The sequence below is a fragment of the Dermacentor silvarum genome, chromosome 1 (assembly GCF_013339745.2).
Source record: "Dermacentor silvarum isolate Dsil-2018 chromosome 1, BIME_Dsil_1.4, whole genome shotgun sequence".
NCBI classification, from domain to species: Eukaryota; Metazoa; Arthropoda; class Arachnida; order Ixodida; family Ixodidae; genus Dermacentor; species Dermacentor silvarum.
The window spans coordinates 53,392,430-53,413,455 of NC_051154.1; the positions used below are offsets into that span (position 1 = coordinate 53,392,430).

Here is a 21,026-nt window from a genome sequence, read left to right on the forward strand (position 1 = left end):
TTGGACGATCCCTTTCCGGGATACTTTCACTTTCATGACATTTTGTGCGACTAGCACTGGACACGTCGACGAATGATAGCGTTCCTGGCACACTACGAAGTATGCCGACGCTGACGCTAGTGAGGCGAAATCCCGCGAAAGTGAACGTATCCCTGAAAGTGGTCAACCGAGAATAATGTCTTTTTTTAGCCACTGGCGGAATAAATTCAGTTCTTTTCTGGTGAATTTGGATATTTCCGACTCCCAATTATTTGGACTTTTAGGCGGTCCCCATCGAGCCCGAATTATCGGTCGCCGACGTCTGCAGGCCACTGCGGCCACACACCTAATGCGCAGTCGCTAATTTTACCACACTTCGGTGCAAAATCATGTATTTTTATCTGGATGGCGCAGGAAATCTCGTATGGCACAATCTGGCACATTTGGCACAGGAGTGGCAGCACTGCATTTATATTACTATAATCCATCTATATCTACAATTATCTAGGTCAATTACTCACAGGGGACCCTAATCATGAGAAAGAAATTTATAGAAGAATAAAATTGGGCTGGAGTGCATACGGCAGGCATTACCAAATCCTGACTGGGAGATTACCACTGTAGTTGAAAAGAAAAGTATACAATCGTTGCATTCTACTGGTGCTAACACATGGGGCAGAAACTTGGAGGTTAACAAAGAAGCTCGAGAACAAGTTAAGGACTGCACAAAGATCGATGGAACGAAAAATGTCAGGCCTAACGTTAAGAGACAGGAAGAGAGCGGTGTGGATCAGAGAACAAACGGGGATAGCCAATATTCTAGTTGACATTAAGTGGAATAAGTGGAGCTGGGCAGGCCATGTAATGCATAGGATGGATAACCGGTGGACCATTAGGGTTAGAGAATGGATACCAAGAGAAGGGAAGCGCAGTCGAGGACGGCAGAAAACTAGGTGGAGTGATGAAGTTAGGAATTTCGCAGGCGAAAGTTGGAATCAGCTAGCGCAAGACAGGGGCAATTAGAGATCGCAGGGAGAGGCTTTCGTCCTGCAGTGGACATAAGTATAGGCTGATGATATTGATGATGATTGATTATATAAACATTTTAAGTTTGCAAATTAGGCATTTTTGTGCAGCTAAAAGGCATTACACTTTTTGCGTGACAGACTTGTGGTACTTGCCAAAGAATGTTTACGCAATAAAAGTAGCGCTTAGCTGACGACTTGTGGCCATTTGTTCAACCCGGTGCAAAACATGTCAGCATATCGCATGCTCGACAGAAGCCAGGCTTCACACCTCCGCAGACCAGTGTGAGCTTCCAACACTGAAACCTCTGAACGAACTTCTGAAGGACGCAACAGAAGCACAGCAGTAAAACACATGTTTTCAGCGGAGCTGTGAAAGTGAGTTGGGTCTATTAACGTTGGTACCTAGGCAGCCCAGCGGCAAGCACAGGTGATGGCATGATAGGCTTACATGTCTGTGAGCTTGCTTTGTTACTGCTCACTTCAATAGAGGGGTAAGTGCTTACTATGCTACTGCATGACTATGAAAAACCTCTTAGATCGAATAGTCATTCAGTCCTTTTTATTATACAGGGTGTCCCACATAACTTAAGCCACACTTTAAAAATATGCAAATGCCACCTAGCTGGACAGAACCAAGGTAATGTTGTTTGCCGTCACTTGAAGATACTCAGATTATTTTTTGCATTCCGTATAATTATATAATTAGCCTTCATTAATTAATCAACTTCTCAAATATTATAATCAGATGAAAAGTGTCAATGATAAAATTGTAGAGCAACATGAAAAACTCATGATATAGCTTTATGTTGCTTAATACATGCTACATAAAAGTGTTTTTCCGAGCGTGAAAGAAGCCCGTGAATACGCGCAAAGTGCCTTGAGCAGCCAGTCGCACAGCAATTTTGCAGTGTATTCACGGGCTTCTTTCACACTCAGAAGAACACTTTTATGTAGCACGTATTGAGCAACGGAAAGCTATATCAGGTGTTTTTCATGTTGCTCTAGCGACACATGTCATGTTGCCCAAGCGACGACAAACAACATTTCCTTGGTTTTGTCCAGCTACGTGGCATTTGCATATTTTTAAAGTTTGGCTAAAGTTAGGTGGGACACCCGGTATGTGTGTGTGTAGATATATATATATCATGCTACATCATATGTTTACTTGTTGAAAAATAACCCCATACCAGATGAAAAATAAGCCTGACTTACGTGTTGGTCCATACTGGCAAGCAGTCTACTCAAAAGCCGCGTGTACTCGCCAATTCTTTTCAATGGAAGACAGAATAGCTGCAGCAGAATAGTCTGTGAGCTGAGCTGACTTGTGTCACCAACAATGTCCTTTGCGAAATGGCTGAGAGCATTTGGAGAAAACCTACAAAACAAATGTTCAGAGCTATAAGGATACAATCTGTAGGGTGCAACTTGTTGTACTACATAGAATATGATTCCATATGACAGCATTCCAAGCCAATGCTGACAAGTTACGTCTCAAAGTCTCACAAAACCAAGTAACTACCATGACAATTGACTATAATCTTGTCACTCCACCATCATGATTCTGGCCAACAAAACATGACAGAAAGCAATCATATAAAGCAAAGAGACACTGAAGCCGGAGAAAACATAGGGGGAAGCAACTGTTATTTTTAACTGAAATGTAGAGATAATACGGAATGGAGGAATGAAAGTAGACGAAAAGACAACTTGCCACAGGTGGGAGCTGCACCCACATCTTCCACTTTACGAGTGCAGTGCTTTACATTCAGCTACTGCGGCAGCCATCCTCTCATCTGCTTTATTGGGTATGTGTGTATATGTACTAGATCTAGCCTTGGGTGTTTTAGCCAGCACCAGTCACAGCCATGACAGCCCCTATGCTCTGTCTGGCTTCATAGTCTGTTTGCTTCATGAGTTGTAACTAACGAAAAATCGAGCCCCTTGGTTCTACCCTAAATTTTTTTTTCTCACAACAAAAAGCAGATATGAAAAAATGCTAATCTACAACACCACCACCTCATCAATGATGAGATTTCTCTGCTTTTGCTTCTGCACACTTATTTGTGACATTAAAAAAAAATTCACACACTAGCTATTGTGTTTACTTTCATGTAAGAGTAAGGAAAAAAGTGGTGAGGGTTTTTGATTGTTAGAGGATAGGGCAATCAGCCTTTCAAGTGGAACTGTTAGCACCCTGGTGCATGTACAGGAATAATATTTGGCTCAGATGTTCATGAATGCATTGTTTCTCAACAAATCAAACTTATTTATTGCCATGCTGGATCAAAATGTGTTGTAAAGCCTCTTTAGAGAGAATAAAAAGGAAAAATAATAATAAAGCAGTGCTACTGAAAGTAATCATATTATCAACTTCCCAATACTAATTGTAGTAATTCTAGTCCATGCACAGTCCAATATAGTTACTAGAAAGAAATTTCTACAGGTGAGAGAGTTTTTAATATGTAAGAAAGGGCACGGAAATATATGCTCCACCCTAATGTGCTGCCACTGGCCTAGAATTAATTAAAATATGAAAATTTAAGACCATTTACTGACTTCCCAGTCTAACTGCTATATGAAATTAACTGTACACGTGCATTAATTGTAAACTCTATATGTATTTGAAGAGGCCATCCATGCCAAATATGCCATGTTCAACAACAGCTACGTTAGGCTGCAACCCCTGTTGAAAATACTGTTATCACAAAGATTATGTTTAACATTATTGGTAGGTTGATAAACATAAGTTTGTTACTTTTTGTAAAGAGACCATTACTAAAAAATGCATTACAAAAAGTTCAAAAGAGCCCATAAATACAGCAACAATGAAACAATGCATGATTTTCAGCACATTCGGTGTAAAGTTGATGCACACATGCTTCAGAAAACAATAAATAATGTCAGTGGAACATGCACCCTTGTAATACATGTCATAAACTAACCTTACAAGAGAAACATTTTTCTCGGCATGCCCATCACACTGTGCTGAGCCTGCCAAAGGCTGTGCACTACAACAATTGCTTTTGTTTTTGCTGCTGCTGATTGTACGCTCATGAGCAAAGTAAAAAAAATTCACCACCCCAACCTTATTTTTTTAAATGCAAGTGCATGCCATTTGACTGCACTATTGTCTCATAATGCTTACTGTGCAATCCTGCGCTTCTGCTCCTAGATAACACGCTAAAGAACAAACTACATCTTCGCTAACTGGGAAGAAAATAATGCTCAAAATGACATGTGGGGATCAATTACTTGGGTACATCTAGGAGCAATATTGGGTACATGTAGGAGCAAAAATTAAAGGAGTACATCAAAGTACTGTCATGTGGCATGGTTTTCCTGCATTAGAGTACATACATATTTGTGTACCTACATACATGCATATGTACACCTAAGCCATGTTGTGTCTAAACAAAAGGTAGACTAGCATGGGCTTATTTGTGTTCCGAAATCATGGCTAGCCTAAATGTGTCCTCACTCATTAGGCTTTTGGCAGATGATTATGTACTATACCGATCGTTAAATCCTGCAGTCTAACCCACTATTAGCAATGTACACTATTAGTAGTGTACGGCATGGTTAATGACACTCAATTATTCTAAAACAAAGTTTGTGTCCTTAACTAATCATAACGCTCGCTGACCAACAACTTATGTTTTGAACAACACTGATATTTATACTTTATACAAGTAACTTGAAATCCACTTTCAATCTGACTTAACATGAAATTATTGCATCAATGTCCACTTTTGCCTCAGCTAACCGCTCACTCGGCCTTGTCAAACATTCTCTGAAACATGTGCCTCCCTAGATATGCAAGCTTGTATACCTTACAACTGTTCGTCCAAAAACAGAATATGCTTCTGCCATTTGGTATGCAGATGTTACCTAATTCATAATATTGAACCCCTGCATAACCATGCTGTGTGCTTTTTTTTTTTTTTATTACATCATTCAAGCATAGTAGCACTAAGAAGTCATGCTCACTTAGAAAGCTTATCATATCTTAAAATTGCTCATCTGTCGCTCTTTCACAAACTTTACTATCAGGAAGGAAGGAGGGAGGGAGGGAGGAAGAAAGAAAAAAAATAAAGGATCAGGGATGCCACACATTTATTTGTGTTCGCAGGAATAAAAGCTAAATGTGTGTTTGCAACTTTCACACAAAAGTTACTCAAAATCAGCAGCAAAATGAGACCTGACCCATGCATAGCATAAACATAACCACGTGCATCACATGCAACCAGCACAACAAAATGCTGCTTTCGGTGTGACTATGAGGTATGCGACATGTAATAATGATATATTACAAAATAAAAACTTACAAAGGAGATTCCAGCTCTCTGAATTTAGCACTGCAGAAAACAGTCATTCCAAGTTAGAAGTATCATACATAGGCTTATGTGCACAGTACTGAATCTAGACAACAGCATTACTCCAATGCATTTTTGCTTAGACATGCATTGCCAGAAAAACTGATTCATGCATGTCCCATGAAGGTTTCACAATTATTCAAGAGGAGAGCTTTTAACATGGAATATTAGTACCACTGACACCAATAAAAAAAAGTAGGCACAACATTGTTGAATGACCTACACACTCATCAGAGCTGTGATCTGGGTGAGCTGGTATATATTCTTCAGAATTAAACCAGTCAAAAGACGAAGAACAGAGAAGAGACGTGGCACACACGACTCATGTATGCCAGTTGTTGTGTGTGCCACATCTCTCCTCTGTTCTTCGTCTTTTGACTGGTTTAATTCACACTCATTAGCCTGCAGCAGCTAGAAGCATGAAGTTTGATGGATGTATTTCTGGACTGTGCTCATTACATGAGGTAGGTACTCAGTAAGTGATGAAGTGTTTCCAAATTTTCATGGCCAGAAAGATGCCATAATGAATTTTTGAGAGAAATTCAGAATGACTGCTGCCACCACATGACCTGATAAAACTTTTAAAGTTCTTTCTGTTATGTGCCACAATCTGTCACCACCGAATAAGCAATTACAGGATCCACAGAAAATATTTCCACTGTATGAAATTCCTACAACCAAAAACGAATAAATCGCTAGACTGAGACATGCTTTGAAAACAATTCCCCCCCCCCATCTCCCAAAATTCATATTCATTCCAGCAGCACCATTCAGACTAGTATAGCTGAAAAATGGCTATCAAATGTTGTTCATATCTTGATATACAATTTGAGTAAATCCAGCACAATTGCATAATGACTGCAACTATTAAAAGCATATGTCAAGATATAAACAAGGTGCACCTTAAAATGAGGACAGCCCTGGCTAAAATGGGACAGTTTGTCAGCCTGCACTAACATAAATGAACTAATTTGGCTGTAGCCATCTTGTTGCCTTGACTGAGCAGCATGTAGCATGGCGAGCACACGAGGAGGTATGAATTATATGTGCCATTGAAGACTTGCACTATCTACATTTAGGGCTACATCAAATGCCATGTGAACGATCATGCCAATAAACAGATATGCAAAACTGATAACACTAATTCAGAATGAAAGGTTAGAGTAAGGTAACTACCAAGGACATTAAGGTCCACTGCCATGGTCTGGAATGGTGCTAGTTTACTCCCCCAAAGCTCATTAATACACGCACATACACAAATGCCAAAGACAGGCACAGGAGTCAACAGCCATCAGCAAAACTCAATTAGTATATGGGTGTGGATCCCACTACTGGTGGGTGGACTTTGCTTCTACTTTCACTCCCTTCCCCTTTTTATGCAAATATGAAAAAAAAGAACTCCTGTCCCTTTTTGCCATAAATATGCTTCTGTTGCAACAATTATGTAACAAAAACATGCTCCTCAACAATTAAAAACATTTCATCTATGCTCTCCTTTTTTTCAGTGACTGTTAGCTTCATCATTATGCACAAGTGATGCAATTTGATCTGTACTTACTAAAAACACTGACAAAGTTGGCTGAAACCGTAAATACAAAATATGCTGAGACACAAAAGTGGTGTACCTAATAAAACTGCAAATGTTTAATGTGCTTACATATCTGGTTGCCACTAAAACAAGTTGCACAGAGTAGCAAAAGCAAAGGGCTTCAGCCATTTTTTACAAGCTTAAAGTAATGATGTGTTCACTCACACCAGCATTCTGGACAGTGATGCAAAGCCTCCAACAGCCAAAAAATCAGTGACTGCCTTAGTGTAAGACCAAAAGGCATCAATCCAGGTGTCTTTCTTCTCCAATATTGAGAGGGCACCAGAAAAGTGGCCACTTTGCAAAAGCAAGGTCAAGTCATAAGCATTTGCAGATAGGAGTGAGACAAGCATTTCTGTTGTGCTTATAACACTCTTCAGTGGCTTGCAAGCATAATCTGGAATGTCAGCAATTATGCTGCCTGAAAGAGGACAAGGAGCAAAGGGTTACAAGTGTACAATTATTCAGTGAAATGCAAGACAGACCGCCACCACTGCTACTAATATCAGGTAATTAATCTTAGCTAAAGAAAGTGATCAAGCCAAGGGTTATTTTACTTTATACCATGAACCAACCAGCCCAGCAACAAGTCTTGTTGAGTCTTATTGATCACTGGCTCTATTGAAGTACTGTTGCATGACCACTCGCCAAATTCAGTTTAAGCATCCTCAGTCTCATCTTTCCGCTTATAGTGTATTTTAATGATCTATGCTATGCAGAGGTGTTACTGTTTAGAACAAATAAGTAGCCAGCCATGTATATTGCAACCTATCAGAGAGAAATGATCTATTAAAGGGAGCTCTTAGCAGTTCAGTCCTGTCTGCTTGCAACAAACTCTTATTGCAAACAAAGGCAGCATAAAAGCCAAATCTTGTATATGTGCAATGGAATTGTGTCTCAAATATAGCAAGCACCTGTGGACTAACAACACCAACAACTCACAAAAGTGAACTGTTATTTCTCTCTCTCTCACATCGTATTCAACACTGGCCTTGATATGCCCAATTTCCACTTTATGTTTCCCTATAATACATTCACGTGCCAATTAGCACAGTGTGAACAGCCCATTGATTTAGGCTTTGTTCCAGTGAAATATACACAGAGAAATTAACATAAAGTGCGCAAATATGTGATTCACAGTTTCAAGTTCTGCCTTTTCATTCTTTGTGAGTGATTCATCATAGTCACACTTCTATTGTCCTCCCATGCACTACTTCCTGCTGAAGTTTAAGTCAAAGTGCTTCGTAACTGAACACCTTTAGCCCCACAGTGCAATGCGAGATGCAAAAACATGGCAAAGTCTAGGCCACGTTAATCACAAAGCGGGAGAAAAAGCATGCAAAGGCCACCCCTGTAACCACTTAACTCTGTGTACAAAAAACTGCGGTTACCGTATAAACTGGAATATAGGTCAACCTCTGATCTTTACTTGGCCAGACGACGACTCGCAATGTCCTATAAGACCACTATATAAGCCGAGGGGTAACTTTAGCAGCTTTCTTTTAAGAAAAGTATCTCTACCTATATTCCGGTTTACAGACAAACCTCGATATAACGAAGTTGTACTTGCGGCAAAAAACGTCATTAAATCGCGAATTTTGTTAATGCAAGGTTTAAAAATTTTTAGCAGTAAAAAAATTTCACAATTTCTCACATTTCTGGTGTATAGTACCTTGTCAGTGAGCACTAATAAACAAATTGCAAGAAGGTCGGGCCATAATAGCACGGTTATGAGTGCCAGCGCGTGCAGTGCACATTGTGGCAAAACCAATGCATTTGCGTGGCTCATGGCGTCTGAGATTTGCGTGTGTTGTGTGGCGCATCGTCGTAAATCTTGGGACGCCATGGCTGATTGCACTTAGTGCCCACAGCCGTCATCAGATGGCACCCATAATTTAATAATGTAAGTGTAAAAGGTACGGATATTCGTCCCAAGAAAAAATTGGCAGTTTTGCCCAAAGGGCGAAGCACTGACTGAGACAGCAAAGTATAGCGTTGCGCTTGAACGTCTCGGACAGCGTTCTAACTATACGCGGGTCCAACTAAAATGGACGCGACATACGTGGGTGCGCCAAGATTTCTGGCACCCTTAAAAGCTTCAACATGCCATGTAGGGCCTGTAATGACCTCGTACAGGCGCTACTACGCTGCCTGTAAAGAACCGTAGTATTAAATTGCATCATTTTCAGTTTTGAGCACTGATATTGTTTTGCACATTTAATACTTAATAATCTGCGAAGATTCAAGATAAAAGGCATGCACTGGGAATATTATGTTTCATGACATTTGTTTGTGGGCTGCCATTCTCAAAATTCTGAGAAATAATTTAGTCAAGAACGCAAGACCTGGTATGAGCAACATTAGTGACTGAATAGTGTAGCAATTAACCCGCATATATGGCATAGATAAGCATGTAACATACTTATGCCTAAATATGTGCGGAGCCTCATGGCGACAAGGCCAGCACCAGCAACGATGATGGCAAAAATTTGCTTGGTGTGTCCATATAAATGCTACCAGAATAAAAAAAATGTTGCAGTTTCACCAGAAAGGTGGAGCATTGATAGCGATAGCAATGAGACCACTACACAAAGTAAAGTTCATAGTTTTATAAGTGTCATGCGCACTCAGGCAACATGGACAGATCTCACTCGATGACGACGAACACTTGCTGCCATAACGTGAGCGAACGTTTAGCACCGTGTCTCACAAACTTGAAATATCGCTAACACTAGACACGTGGGAACACAATGCGCACCAAGGCACAATCTCAGCTCACCCTACCTTTGCACATGCTGCAGACTAACCCGAAGATAAGGCGCATGGCCCGCGTACGGACAGCTATGCGCAGTCACAGCCCATATCAATTACTCACACAAGACTGATGCAAAATAGAAAACACATACCGTCTTTCATAAGGTGGAGAAAAACCTTGTTTTGAACTACACAAAGGTTGCTGAGGCAACGTCGTTCTGATGCTCCAAACTCATAAAGTGCTTGAACTTCATCTGTTTCTTTCAGATTAATCAGGCAACCAGAAGAAGGTCCACCAGCAAAAACGCTAGTAATAAGGCCACCCTAAAACAAAATATGAATAAGTAACATTCGTAACAAAGGACACATACTGAGAACCAGCATGCTACAAATCCACATAATTCATGCAAAGCCAATAGTGTCATTACACAAGATAAGGTAAGGTGACGAGAGTTCACTTCAGAAGGATCTCCCTTTCGTAAAACTATGTTCAAGCTTATTGCAGTTTCCACTCCAACTGCAGAGGAAGTTTGAACCTAAAAATCTTGGCATGTTCTGAAATGCATGACAGAGCCCACCACATACAGTCAAGCTATTACAACAAATGCAATTTCCAAATTTAATTTCTTATAGTCCACATTTTTGTTATATCTGGACACCCAAGAAAGCATCCATTGACATCATGAAAAAATTTATTTTGTCAGCAGGAAGTCATGAAAAGATCCTTGAGCATGCATTTAAAGTAGAGCACTGCACGGGCCGATTTTTGCGGCCCGGGCCCGGCCCGGGCCCGTTTTCACATTGGGCGGCCCGCCCGAGCCCGATCAAAACTTTTATGGCGAGACCCGGGCCCGGCCCGGGCCCGGAAATAATCTACGTTACCCGCCCGGCCCGGCCCGCCACCCCTTTACCTTAAGCCCGAGCCCGGCCCGAGCCCGACTCGAAACCGGCCCGAACCCGGCCCGAGACCGAAAAATACATGTTTTTCAGAGTTGAGAAGCCCGAGAATAACTCGCAGAAAGCCCGAGCCCGGCCCGGGCCCGCGTCAAAAAACCCGAGCCCGGCCCGGGCCCGAGTCAAAAAGCACACGCCGTGCCCGAGCCCGTGAAAAAACTCCTCTACCCGGCCCGGCCTTTCGGGTAAGCCCGAGCCCGTGCAGTGCTCTAATTTAAAGCCAATGATGTTAAAATTCTTTTAACTTTAATCTTGGCTGTAACATTGGAGTTTCCGAGACACATGCGCCCGATGTTAACTGTTTCAACAGCTATGCATGGGCTGTCGTAGAATATTATAGGAGAGATCAGGCACTGAAATTGACTGTATCCCATTCCTTTTGACGCACTCTCAATGTTTTCACTGTTGGTCCGACACGACACCACTGGTGATAACCTTGTTACAACTGTGGTTCGAGCAGGCCCTTATCACCAATGGCAGTGGGGCCATAATGACACCAAGGCAATGGCAGAGCTGCTGCTGCTGCTGCTGCTGCTGCTGCTAGTGATATAAAGAAGCTTCATCCTTCTCCCAAATGTAAGTGCACAGAGATGGCACTAAATGGCCCCTCTCAAAATGATGCTTATTTGTCATTACTCTTCTTATGCCAATGCAATGAAGCGACCTTTCAAAAGTGGGCAGGGATGCAGACATGCCATAAGGCCTGCTAAAGGGTATACAGTCGAACACCTCTGAACGAACACTTTTATAGCGAAATGACCTGTATCACGAAGGACTGATGAAGTCCCAGTCGAATTCCTATATTTCATATGTATTGTGAACGCCTTTACAACGAAGAAAACTACAATAAATTTGCCTGTACAATGAAGAAATTTAGGCGTCCTCAATGGCTGATTTGGTGCTTTAGTTAAAACAAATTGTGGCTTTACAGCAGGGCCACCACTGTCCTCCACAGGCGTCAACAAGGTGTGCTCTGCCCTAGCACTAACAGCAGCCCTAGCGACACAACTGAAGAGCGTGCCGATGCCATTAGTCCTGCTCCACTGCTCCAGGAATCGCTCAACTCATACATTGCTTGGTTCAGCGCATCAGCGGGTGCAACGACTGACAGATACATCACAGTTGATGATGACGTGATGATGTAAAACTGACAACCGACGATGTCTTTAAAGCCAGATAGGGCGCAAGGGACACAAATGTCAATGAAGGCAACAATGATGAAGCTAATGTATACGAATGAAGGTTTTTGACGTAAGCGTAGGCGATCACGGCATTCGAAAATCTGCAGCTCCTGCATTTTGCCGCTAAGCATGCTGTGAACTTCGGTGCAATAAAGTTGGCTGCAGTCAAAGTGTGCACAAAAAAGTTTAGCGACTTGAAATAAGTCGATTTTGCTCTTGAAATCACATAAATAAAGGCTTTCTTTTATGCAATGTGCTTAGGCTGCTTTAGTGTGAGCAGTAACATGTGAGACCTTTACAATGAAGTGACCTGTATAACGAAGAACTTTGAAGGTCCCGAGCACTTCGTTACAAAGGTGCTCAGCTGTGATGCGGATGTTGTTTTCACCCAAAATTTCAGAAAATTCAAAAGCTAAATTGGTTGATAAATGGCTGAGGCAATAATAGTTTTCTCCCCTATATGCACTGAATATAGAAAATTTGTTTTGTTAAAGCTGCATTGAAACTGCATTCAAAAAACATAAATAAGAATGGGTGATCAAAAGCTTTGTTATAACCACCACTCTCAAGAAGAATGGAAAACACACACAGGCACACACACTTGACAGCTTACAATGCTAATAAAATGTATGTGTGGTTTCTTTTCTCATATCGAAGTCTTTTCATATATATGTACTAACAATGTTTCCACTATGAGAGAGGTTAGAGGCACTGAAAGTAAATAAATTTCAATTTACCGAAATTGTATATGCAGTTGAAAACTTTATTAAATAGGGAATTTTGGTAGATTGAGGTTTCCATGTTTCAGTTGTGTGAATGCGACAGTCCTTCTGGCACATGTGTTGTGAAGAACTTAAAGCAGGGGTTCACTAGAGACCTTCATGGTGGTTTCACAGCTGGAATGCTCAGACTAGTATTTTGTGAAATCATGACTAACCATAGATGTGTATGCACTGAAAGGGACACTGAAGAGCACCTCAAAGTCACTTTATACTGGTAAAATATTCTCTTAAAACTCCATTCTTGTTTATTTGGCAGTAAAAACTAGTAGAGAAAATGAAGGCCAGAGTTCTCTTTGTTTTATATTATGCTGTAACCTCAGCAACGGTATGCAAGTGTGACGTCACAAATTTTGTCATATTTGGGCCATTTTCACGCAAGAAACTACTCAAAACTTGCTAGCTACAGTCTTTGGTTTCTTTAGAATGCAATGTACACTTTCTTTACTAAAGAACAATTTACTAGACTCGAATAGACACTTTCAAAATGCACATCACAGCGAGCTGGTGCAGAAACTTCAGGCGATAGCCCCCCTTCTATCTTTCATTTTTTCATCTTTTCTGGTTTACTAAGCCTCGTCTCAAATAAAGGTTGGCCATGTTGATATTGCAGGTGCAGCTAATACAGCTTAGCATACTATTCTCTTTTAGTGTCCCTGCTAGAGTGGCATCACCAAAGCAGCAGAACAGTGGCACAAGCTTCAGGCTTACAATATTTCTGGTGAAGCACAGTGTCTTTTATCTCAAAGGCCATCGCTTGCATTGTATTGGAGCAGGCGGTGATAACACCGGACCACGAGGAGGTCACTTTATGCACAGAAAAGTGCTGCATGCATGGCCATGAAGAAAGTGGAAATTCTACAACTGCCATACTGGTCACTACTTGTCAAAAACTGCAACTGGATTGATACAAAGTGCTTTAGGTATAAAACTGACTGCTTTCCTTTGTGAAAACTTTAGGACTACATATAGGCAGTGACAAAAGAATGCAGAAGCTATTCCCTCAAAAGTGCGTTGTGCCAGCTCTTCGTCCATCTGCAGTAAAAAAAAAAAAAAAAAAAAAAAAAAACTCCCAGAGAATAAGGCAAGAAGGCATAGCTGTGCCTCAGTAGTAAACAACAAGTTTGCCAAGGTCAAGCCTGCCCCAACAGGAAGGACAGTAACTGGAAGTACAGGTGCTAAGAAAGCTTGTTGCAAAAAAAAAAAAAAAAAAGCATGCACAAAAGGACGTGTTTTTGGGCTAGTTGGTTCTTCATCATCAAGTAATAGACAGCGCCAGAATATACACGGGACCAAACGACGAGTAACGAGACAGACACAGGGCGCACTAACAACTGAAGGTTTATTCACAAAAAGCGCAGAATATGTATACTGGCTGAACATGAATAAACACAAAAAAGGAAACTGTCCCTTGCATCACATGGCCAAGCCTACTGCGCGCGAAATGGGGATCTAGTAAGGAATCTGATATCCTTATCCGAGAGTATGACGGAGGGCATGCTAACACAGGACTCATCCAGCTTTTTTATTTCCAGGGCTTCAACAATCTCCCTTGTTAGTCTGTCTGCTGATTTGAACATGATGCTGGTATTTTCCATTAAAGCAGCGCAGCCGCAGTCCCTACAATGAATGCCTAGATGTCCTGATATTGTCTTTGTTGTGTTGTACTTATGTTCTTTCAATCTCTCATTTAGGCACCTTCCCGTTTGGCCTATGTAAGATGCACCGCAATTCAAAGGAATTGAATAGACCACGTTTTTCGCGCAGTGCACAGGCTTATCTCGATGATTCGTTGTACATACAGATGCCTTGCTTCCTTCATTAACCGCTCTGCACATTTTTGCGAGCTTTTCCGGTGCGGTAAAAACAACTTTTACTCCTGCCCTTTCCGCTACTTTCTTCAGGTTATGCGAAATAGAATGTATGTAGGGAATGGCGGACACATTCTTCGTGCCTTGTTGTGCTCCCGCATGGTTGGCGTTATTGCCTTGCTTCTTGAGTCTGAGCATCTTTTCTGCAACTCATCGCTGTTGCCTACTGCCGTGGAAGACAGTTCGGATTTTGCATAAGACACAAGGTCCTTCCGCCCGAAGTCGTGCATCTCTTCGGCTACGTTACGCCTTCGACAGGACACGGAAGCAGAGTCTGTAAGATTTTGCGTTCAGAATGGCTACGGCAAGCTCGCCTCTACAAGGACCACCTTCAGGCATCCCTTCAGCTGAGTTCAACGAAGGAGCGTGCTGGGAACGAGTGGCGAGAGTGGATCCGTGTGGTGAATTCTGCCACTGAAGCCCTGTGGCAGCAAGTGCTGCCTTGGCTTCGAGGTCTTCTGCCAAAGAAGACACCTGTAAGTGGAAACCCTGTTCACTTGTTAGGCGATGCTTCCATTCCGGCGTCGGTGCAGCAAGTCTTAAGCTGTGGACCGAAGTTCGCCGTTGAACCCCAGAAGAATAATCCGGAGCTCCTTGCGATAGTCAAGAAACTGTCTAGACGTGTGCCCGAAGCAGAGCAAGACCGATGTGCAGCCGAAGGTGTAGATGTGCTGATTCGCTGTGGATCCTCAAAAAGAAACTTTCCAGTGCGTAAGACTGTAACTTACCTGAAAGAACATTCACTATCTCTACTACCAGCGGATAAGGAAGGCGGTTTTGTGGTGATGCCCAAGTCGATGTACTTGTCAAAGGCATCCGACGCATTAGCTTCAACGTTTAAGCAGTGCGCGAATGTATCTCTGCCGAAGATTAGAGCCAAAGCCTTAAATCTGTGTAAAAGGCTAAATCTCATCAAGCTGTCCAGTGCTATCAGTGCTAATAAGGCACTAAGTCTTGACGTGTTTTTTTCAGCTAAGACCCATAAACCTGAATGCCCTCTGCGCGTAATTGTATCGGAAAACCGAGCATGGCAAAAATCCTTATCCTTGTACTTGAAGCAGCAGTTAGACAAATTGTTGATAAATGACCCGTTCAAAGTAAGAAATTCTGAAGATGTAGTATGCTTCCTTGCAAGAAATGAAATCTTGCAGATGAGTGCTTTTTCAATAGACATCAAAGATCTGTATTATTCGATACCACAAAATGCCCTTCTAACTACCGTAGCAGACTGCATAGACAGCTACGGGGTGGTGGCCTTCCAAAATGCTGCAGGTATAGCCGTAAGCTCGTTCTTGGAGCTGCTAAGTACATACCTTGGCTCTACTCATGTTGAATGGAAGGGAGACACTTTTTTACAGAAGGACGGCATCTGCATTGGATCTTGCATTGCTCCCGTTCTGAGTGACATCTTTTTAGCGAAATTAGACAGGCTGTTGCAACAGTGCCTATCAGCCATGCATGTACTACGTGTGTTTAGATTTGTTGATGATTTTTTAGTGGTCTTAGAGTGTGACGAAGAAGACCTGCAAAAGCAGTCTTCCGAGATAATTTCAGTCTTTAGTGAGTGCCTAGCACCTTTAGTAATAACCTACGAGCTTCCAGTTGACTGTCATTTACGTTTTCTTGATTTAGGGCTGCATTTCTCATCCAAACATGTCTGCTGGGAGTTCCAGCCTAGAGCAAAGAAACCAATTTTGATGTTTCACTCTTCTCATTCAAAGCTCGTAAAGCGCGGTATAGTTCACTCATCCTTTGACAATGCCCTAAAGAAATCATGCGTTCATCGCATGAGAAGAAGTTTCGACGAGCAAGTACGTCGCCTAACTGAAGCGGGGTATCCGCGAACATTGCTCTCTGCAGTTGCAGAAAAGATGCTCAGACTCAAGAAGCAAGGCAATAACGCCAACCATGCGGGAGCACAACAAGGCACGAAGAATGTGTCCGCCATTCCCTACATACATTCTATTTCACATAACCTGAAGAAAGTAGCGGAAAGGGCAGGAGTAAAAGTTGTTTTTACCGCACCGGAAAAGCTCGCAAAAATGTGCAGAGCGGTTAATGAAGGAAGCAAGGCATCTGTATGTACAACGAATCATCGAGATAAGCCTGTGCACTGCGCGAAAAACGTGGTCTATTCAATTCCTTTGAATTGCGGTGCATCTTACATAGGCCAAACGGGAAGGTGCCTAAATGAGAGATTGAAAGAACATAAGTACAACACAACAAAGACAATATCAGGACATCTAGGCATTCATTGTAGGGACTCCGGCTGCGCTGCTTTAATGGAAAATACCAGCATCATGTTCAAATCAGCAGACAGACTAACAAGGGAGATTGTTGAAGCCCTGGAAATAAAAAAGCTGGATGAGTCCTGTGTTAGCATGCCCTCCGTCATACTCTCGGATAAGGATATCAGATTCCTTACTAGATCCCCATTTCGCGCGCAGTAGGCTTGGCCATGTGATGCAAGTGACAGTTTCCTTTTTTGTGTTTATTCATGTTCAGCCAGTATACATATTCTGCGCTTTTTGTGAATAAACCTTCAGTTGTTAGTGCGCCCTGTGTCTGTCTCGTTACTCGTCGTTTGGTCCCGTGTATATTCTGGCGCTGTCTATTACTTGATCATGCACAAAACTTCAAGAGCCACTGCAGTGGCAAGTGCAGATGGTGCATGTCGGGACAGCACAGGCACTTCAATGAGATTAGACTACACAAAAAAACTTACAGCCCGTTTTTTGAGTGTAACACAAATGTTTTTTCCCAATCTCAAACTCTCCGAATCGCTTGGGTGTCAAAAGGTCTTGCTTCCTCCATGATATTTCAGCATAAGGGATGTTTTATAGCGTTTTCGTTTAAACTACTACGCTCCTTTGCGATGCTCGAGTGTTCGTTGGCTTTGTAAGCATACACTAGCTCAGCCGGGCATGCAGCAACACGGTGAGCAAGGCACTGCTGCCGTCAGCGTGATGTGGCATAAATTCTACGATACTATGAGTGCAATCGGTTGATTTTGCCAGCCATGATGTGTGGCGGGCAACACCACCTGGTGGTGTTACAGGAAACCGAGCTTTGCGTCATGTTATTAAACACCTCTCTCATTGGTGAAAACACATTGCGTGCAATTCCACGAACGGAAGCACCTTCTGGCACCTCTCTTGCTGTGGACGGCACCAACTGCGTGAAACTGAGCAATCAGCTAAGAAAAAGAAATGCTTAAAGATACTCTGCATTACACAGTGGTAAGCTCAGAGCCTCAAAAGTGGCACAGTCCGCACTTAGCAGCACTGTTCCCCTCTAGGATAATGGTGAATTCACAGAGGGGAACAGTGATGAGATGATGTAGTAATGAGGGAACACAAACCCACACATGCAGACACAAGGACGTGGCAAACAAGCAATGATGACTTGCTGGCATATGAGAAGCTAACACGTGCACACGCAAGGCAGAGGGAATGAGAGATGATTGCCTGGCACATAAAGTCGAGGTGCATTTACCACTGCATTATTCACCTGTCAATGATTATACTTATCCTTAACACCATCAAAGAAAGCAGTCTTCAATATCACAATTACAGTGTATATCGCTTATAATGTAAGTCGCCAGAGTCGTGAATATCCACCCTATAAACGGTACCGCGCTATAACCAAAACAATGATTTTCCATGATTGCACATATTATGAAAACATGTAGACCAAGCAGCAACACGTATCCGAGAATCAAAGCATGCGACCAGGAGTTATGCATCCGTTCAAATTTACGACTGTTGAAAGGTTAATGTACAAGTACCTGCAGTCTTCGCATGAAGCAGACAAAGTAATAATAATTTTTTAAAAACAACAGCGACCGAAATTTGAGGCACAGTACAGTGTCTCATCCATTTTCTCGGACTGATTGGCATATGCACGGTGTCGAAAACATGGCGACCGCAGACCAAGCTGCGGCCATTCGAGTGTTGCCCGTGCCCTCCCCTTTCGTTATGAAGGTGGTTTCTCCACTTTCCATGAGACGTACAGTCATTGTAACACATTTCATTGACTTGGCACCAACTACAACTACGGTCGCCGACGAGGCGCGCTCATTAGGCCTAGCCGGTGGGGGTGTCAGACGGCATGCCATTGCAGGAAGCTCACCCCTGATGTGTTCATACCCGTGGATGATTACATAGAGATTATGCATGCGTTCCCGTGCATGGGCTGAACCGACAGCAACGCATACGAAGTGGAGTTTGGTTCATCGGGCGATCAGCCGCGGCAACTACTATGACTGCCTACCAAGTTTGTATGTGCACAAACTGGTATGAACGGCGGAAGTTCACAAGTGCACATAAAGCCTAATAGCTCCAAACTAAATTTGCAGAACACTGCTTAAGCTGACAGTGTCACACGCACGATATCTGCACTTCATGACGTGCGTTGCGACGGGCACACAGAAATTGAAGCTGCATTCAGTGCAAAGCACACTGCTGATAAGCAGCCGTGCAAAAGGCTTCTCTGCCGTATAGGCAAACACCACGCGCCCGTATCGCACTGCCGTTTTTTTCGTTCGTTTGTTCACTCCACGTCTCATGCTCCTCCTCTGTATTGCTCTCATTGCTCTCCTCTCCCATTGGCGGGCGCACCTCGTCGAGAAGCATGCTCGCTACCACGCTTGTCAACAGGATTTTCCCGAAAATGCCGCATTATAACCGGTATTTCGTCTCGTGCGCCTGCACTGTAAGTGGTATGCGTATACATGGAGTTCTACGGGAGGGTAAACAGGAGTCAGAAAAGGCCGCATTGCAACCAGTTCTGCACTATAAACGGTTACGTTATAAGTGGTCTACGCTGTATAAGGCTTAAAGCCCAGTAGCGGTGTACCTCACATTACAAAATGCTGTCAGCAAGTTAATGTCAACATGAGTGTTAACACAAGAAACGCTCATTCAATGCTTTTCTTCTAAAGCTTGCACATGAGTAACGCCATAGCCACTCAACCATTCCAGCAGGTAACTATTTGGAAATGCACATACTAATTAGGCAAGCTAAATTTACAATGTTGCCACATGGCGTACTTTAAACCTTGTGAAATGATGTGCATACTAAGTGGTGTTTTCCCTGACTGCTCCACATGTTATCTATGATGTTTTAGTTCCATATTTAATGTTTCTTTCCGATAGAAATAATTGATATGGCAAATCATTTCTGCAGAAACCCTCAATAAAGCAGAAATACGCAGAAATAACGAAAAAAGTACTTTTCTGCTGTACTTTCCAATGCTTTCTACTTATGTGTGGCCAAACTGATTCAATATCAGGCAAGTATAGTTGTCCGTCTCCCATCAAGAACGTTTTCAGAAGGATTCAGCTGTTTTGTTATACAAATGCAAACATTTTCATTCTAATTAAAATTGTCTGAGTACAACAATCAGACTACAAAAGAGAGTGCTAAGCATAATAGGAGGTAAGTGTGTGAATTCTAATCACACTATATTTCAAGAAAAACGTATATTATCAGTTTTGGCACTTCATAATTATAACGTTGCCCTTTTTGTCAACAAAACAAAACGCACCAGCTTTCCCTCTCCTCTACTCTTTTCACCCTATTATCGCGTAACCCTAGACACGCATCAAACGGCAATTTTAATTTGCCTACATGCTGTAATTTATATGGAAAACAGCTAATTGAATTTCATGGGACAAAAATTTGAAATGAACTACTTCAAGAAGTTAAAGTAGCACGAAACTTTAGATATAGTGTAAAAATATTTTATTTGCAATATCAAGATTTGTAAATCCTTTTCATTTGCTGTCATCAGTGTATTCTAGTTATTTTTCCTGTTATATGTTGTAATGATGCGATTATGGGCATGCCTTGTTATATTCCTTTTTTCATGACTTGTAGACATATATATGAATGCACTGTTAACCTGTTCAACGTATTCTTCACTGGACCGACCACTAGCCAATGTAGGCTATCGGTCCAGATAGTTTGTAAGCATCTTTTGTGATTTATCAATAAATTGAATGAATGAATGAACCCTACACAGGACACCACTTCTTTAGGAACTACTTGAAAAGCCTACTAAGTGTTCAAAAACTAATAAAAATGCTCTATTCATATAGAATTTAGTTAAGAAACACTGTGTACACTCCTAAATTATGTAACTTCTAGAACGGCTGCACTTGCCCTACTTCTGGCTGTTCATTTGACTGGCTTCGTTTTTTGTTTTTTTCCAAACTATGGCCCTACAACAGGGCAAAATCAGTTAGGGCATATCAAATATAAAAGTATCCAATAACGCTAAAGTATTAACAGTGCCTGTTTAAAACATAATGACAAGAAACACCTTTTTCAATGCTGCCACTGGAAAGACTTTCTTGGACTTCTGGCATCCATATGGTGAGCTCACACACCTAAAAAAAGAAGTCAACATATATGCACCATAAACATACCATTCACATTTAAACTAAAACTAAACAATGTGCGAGCACATACACTACACAAGAAAACTATGCAGATCCTACACACTGTGGCAATCAA

The 21,026-nt window shown here is 42.0% G+C and overlaps 1 protein-coding gene across 7 annotated transcripts in view; it reads right to left on the reverse strand.

The window, feature by feature from the left end:
• LOC119463320 (alsin) overlaps nt 1–21,026 on the reverse strand; it is a 119,911-nt gene that overhangs the window by 77,152 nt on the left and 21,733 nt on the right. For 5 of the 7 annotated variants that reach the window (XM_049668122.1, XM_049668127.1, XM_049668138.1 and 2 more), the window contains exons 5-9: nt 20,833–20,899; nt 9,875–10,046; nt 7,134–7,389; nt 5,333–5,362; nt 2,220–2,382 (exon numbers count right to left, since the gene is read on the reverse strand). In XM_049668122.1, coding sequence (XP_049524079.1) covers nt 2,220–2,382; nt 5,333–5,362; nt 7,134–7,389; nt 9,875–10,046; nt 20,833–20,899 — 688 coding nt within the window. The remainder of the gene's footprint in view (nt 1–2,219; nt 2,383–5,332; nt 5,363–7,133; nt 7,390–9,874; nt 10,047–20,832; nt 20,900–21,026) is intronic. The other 2 variants (XM_049668133.1, XM_037724132.2) reach the window with 1 other exon arrangement.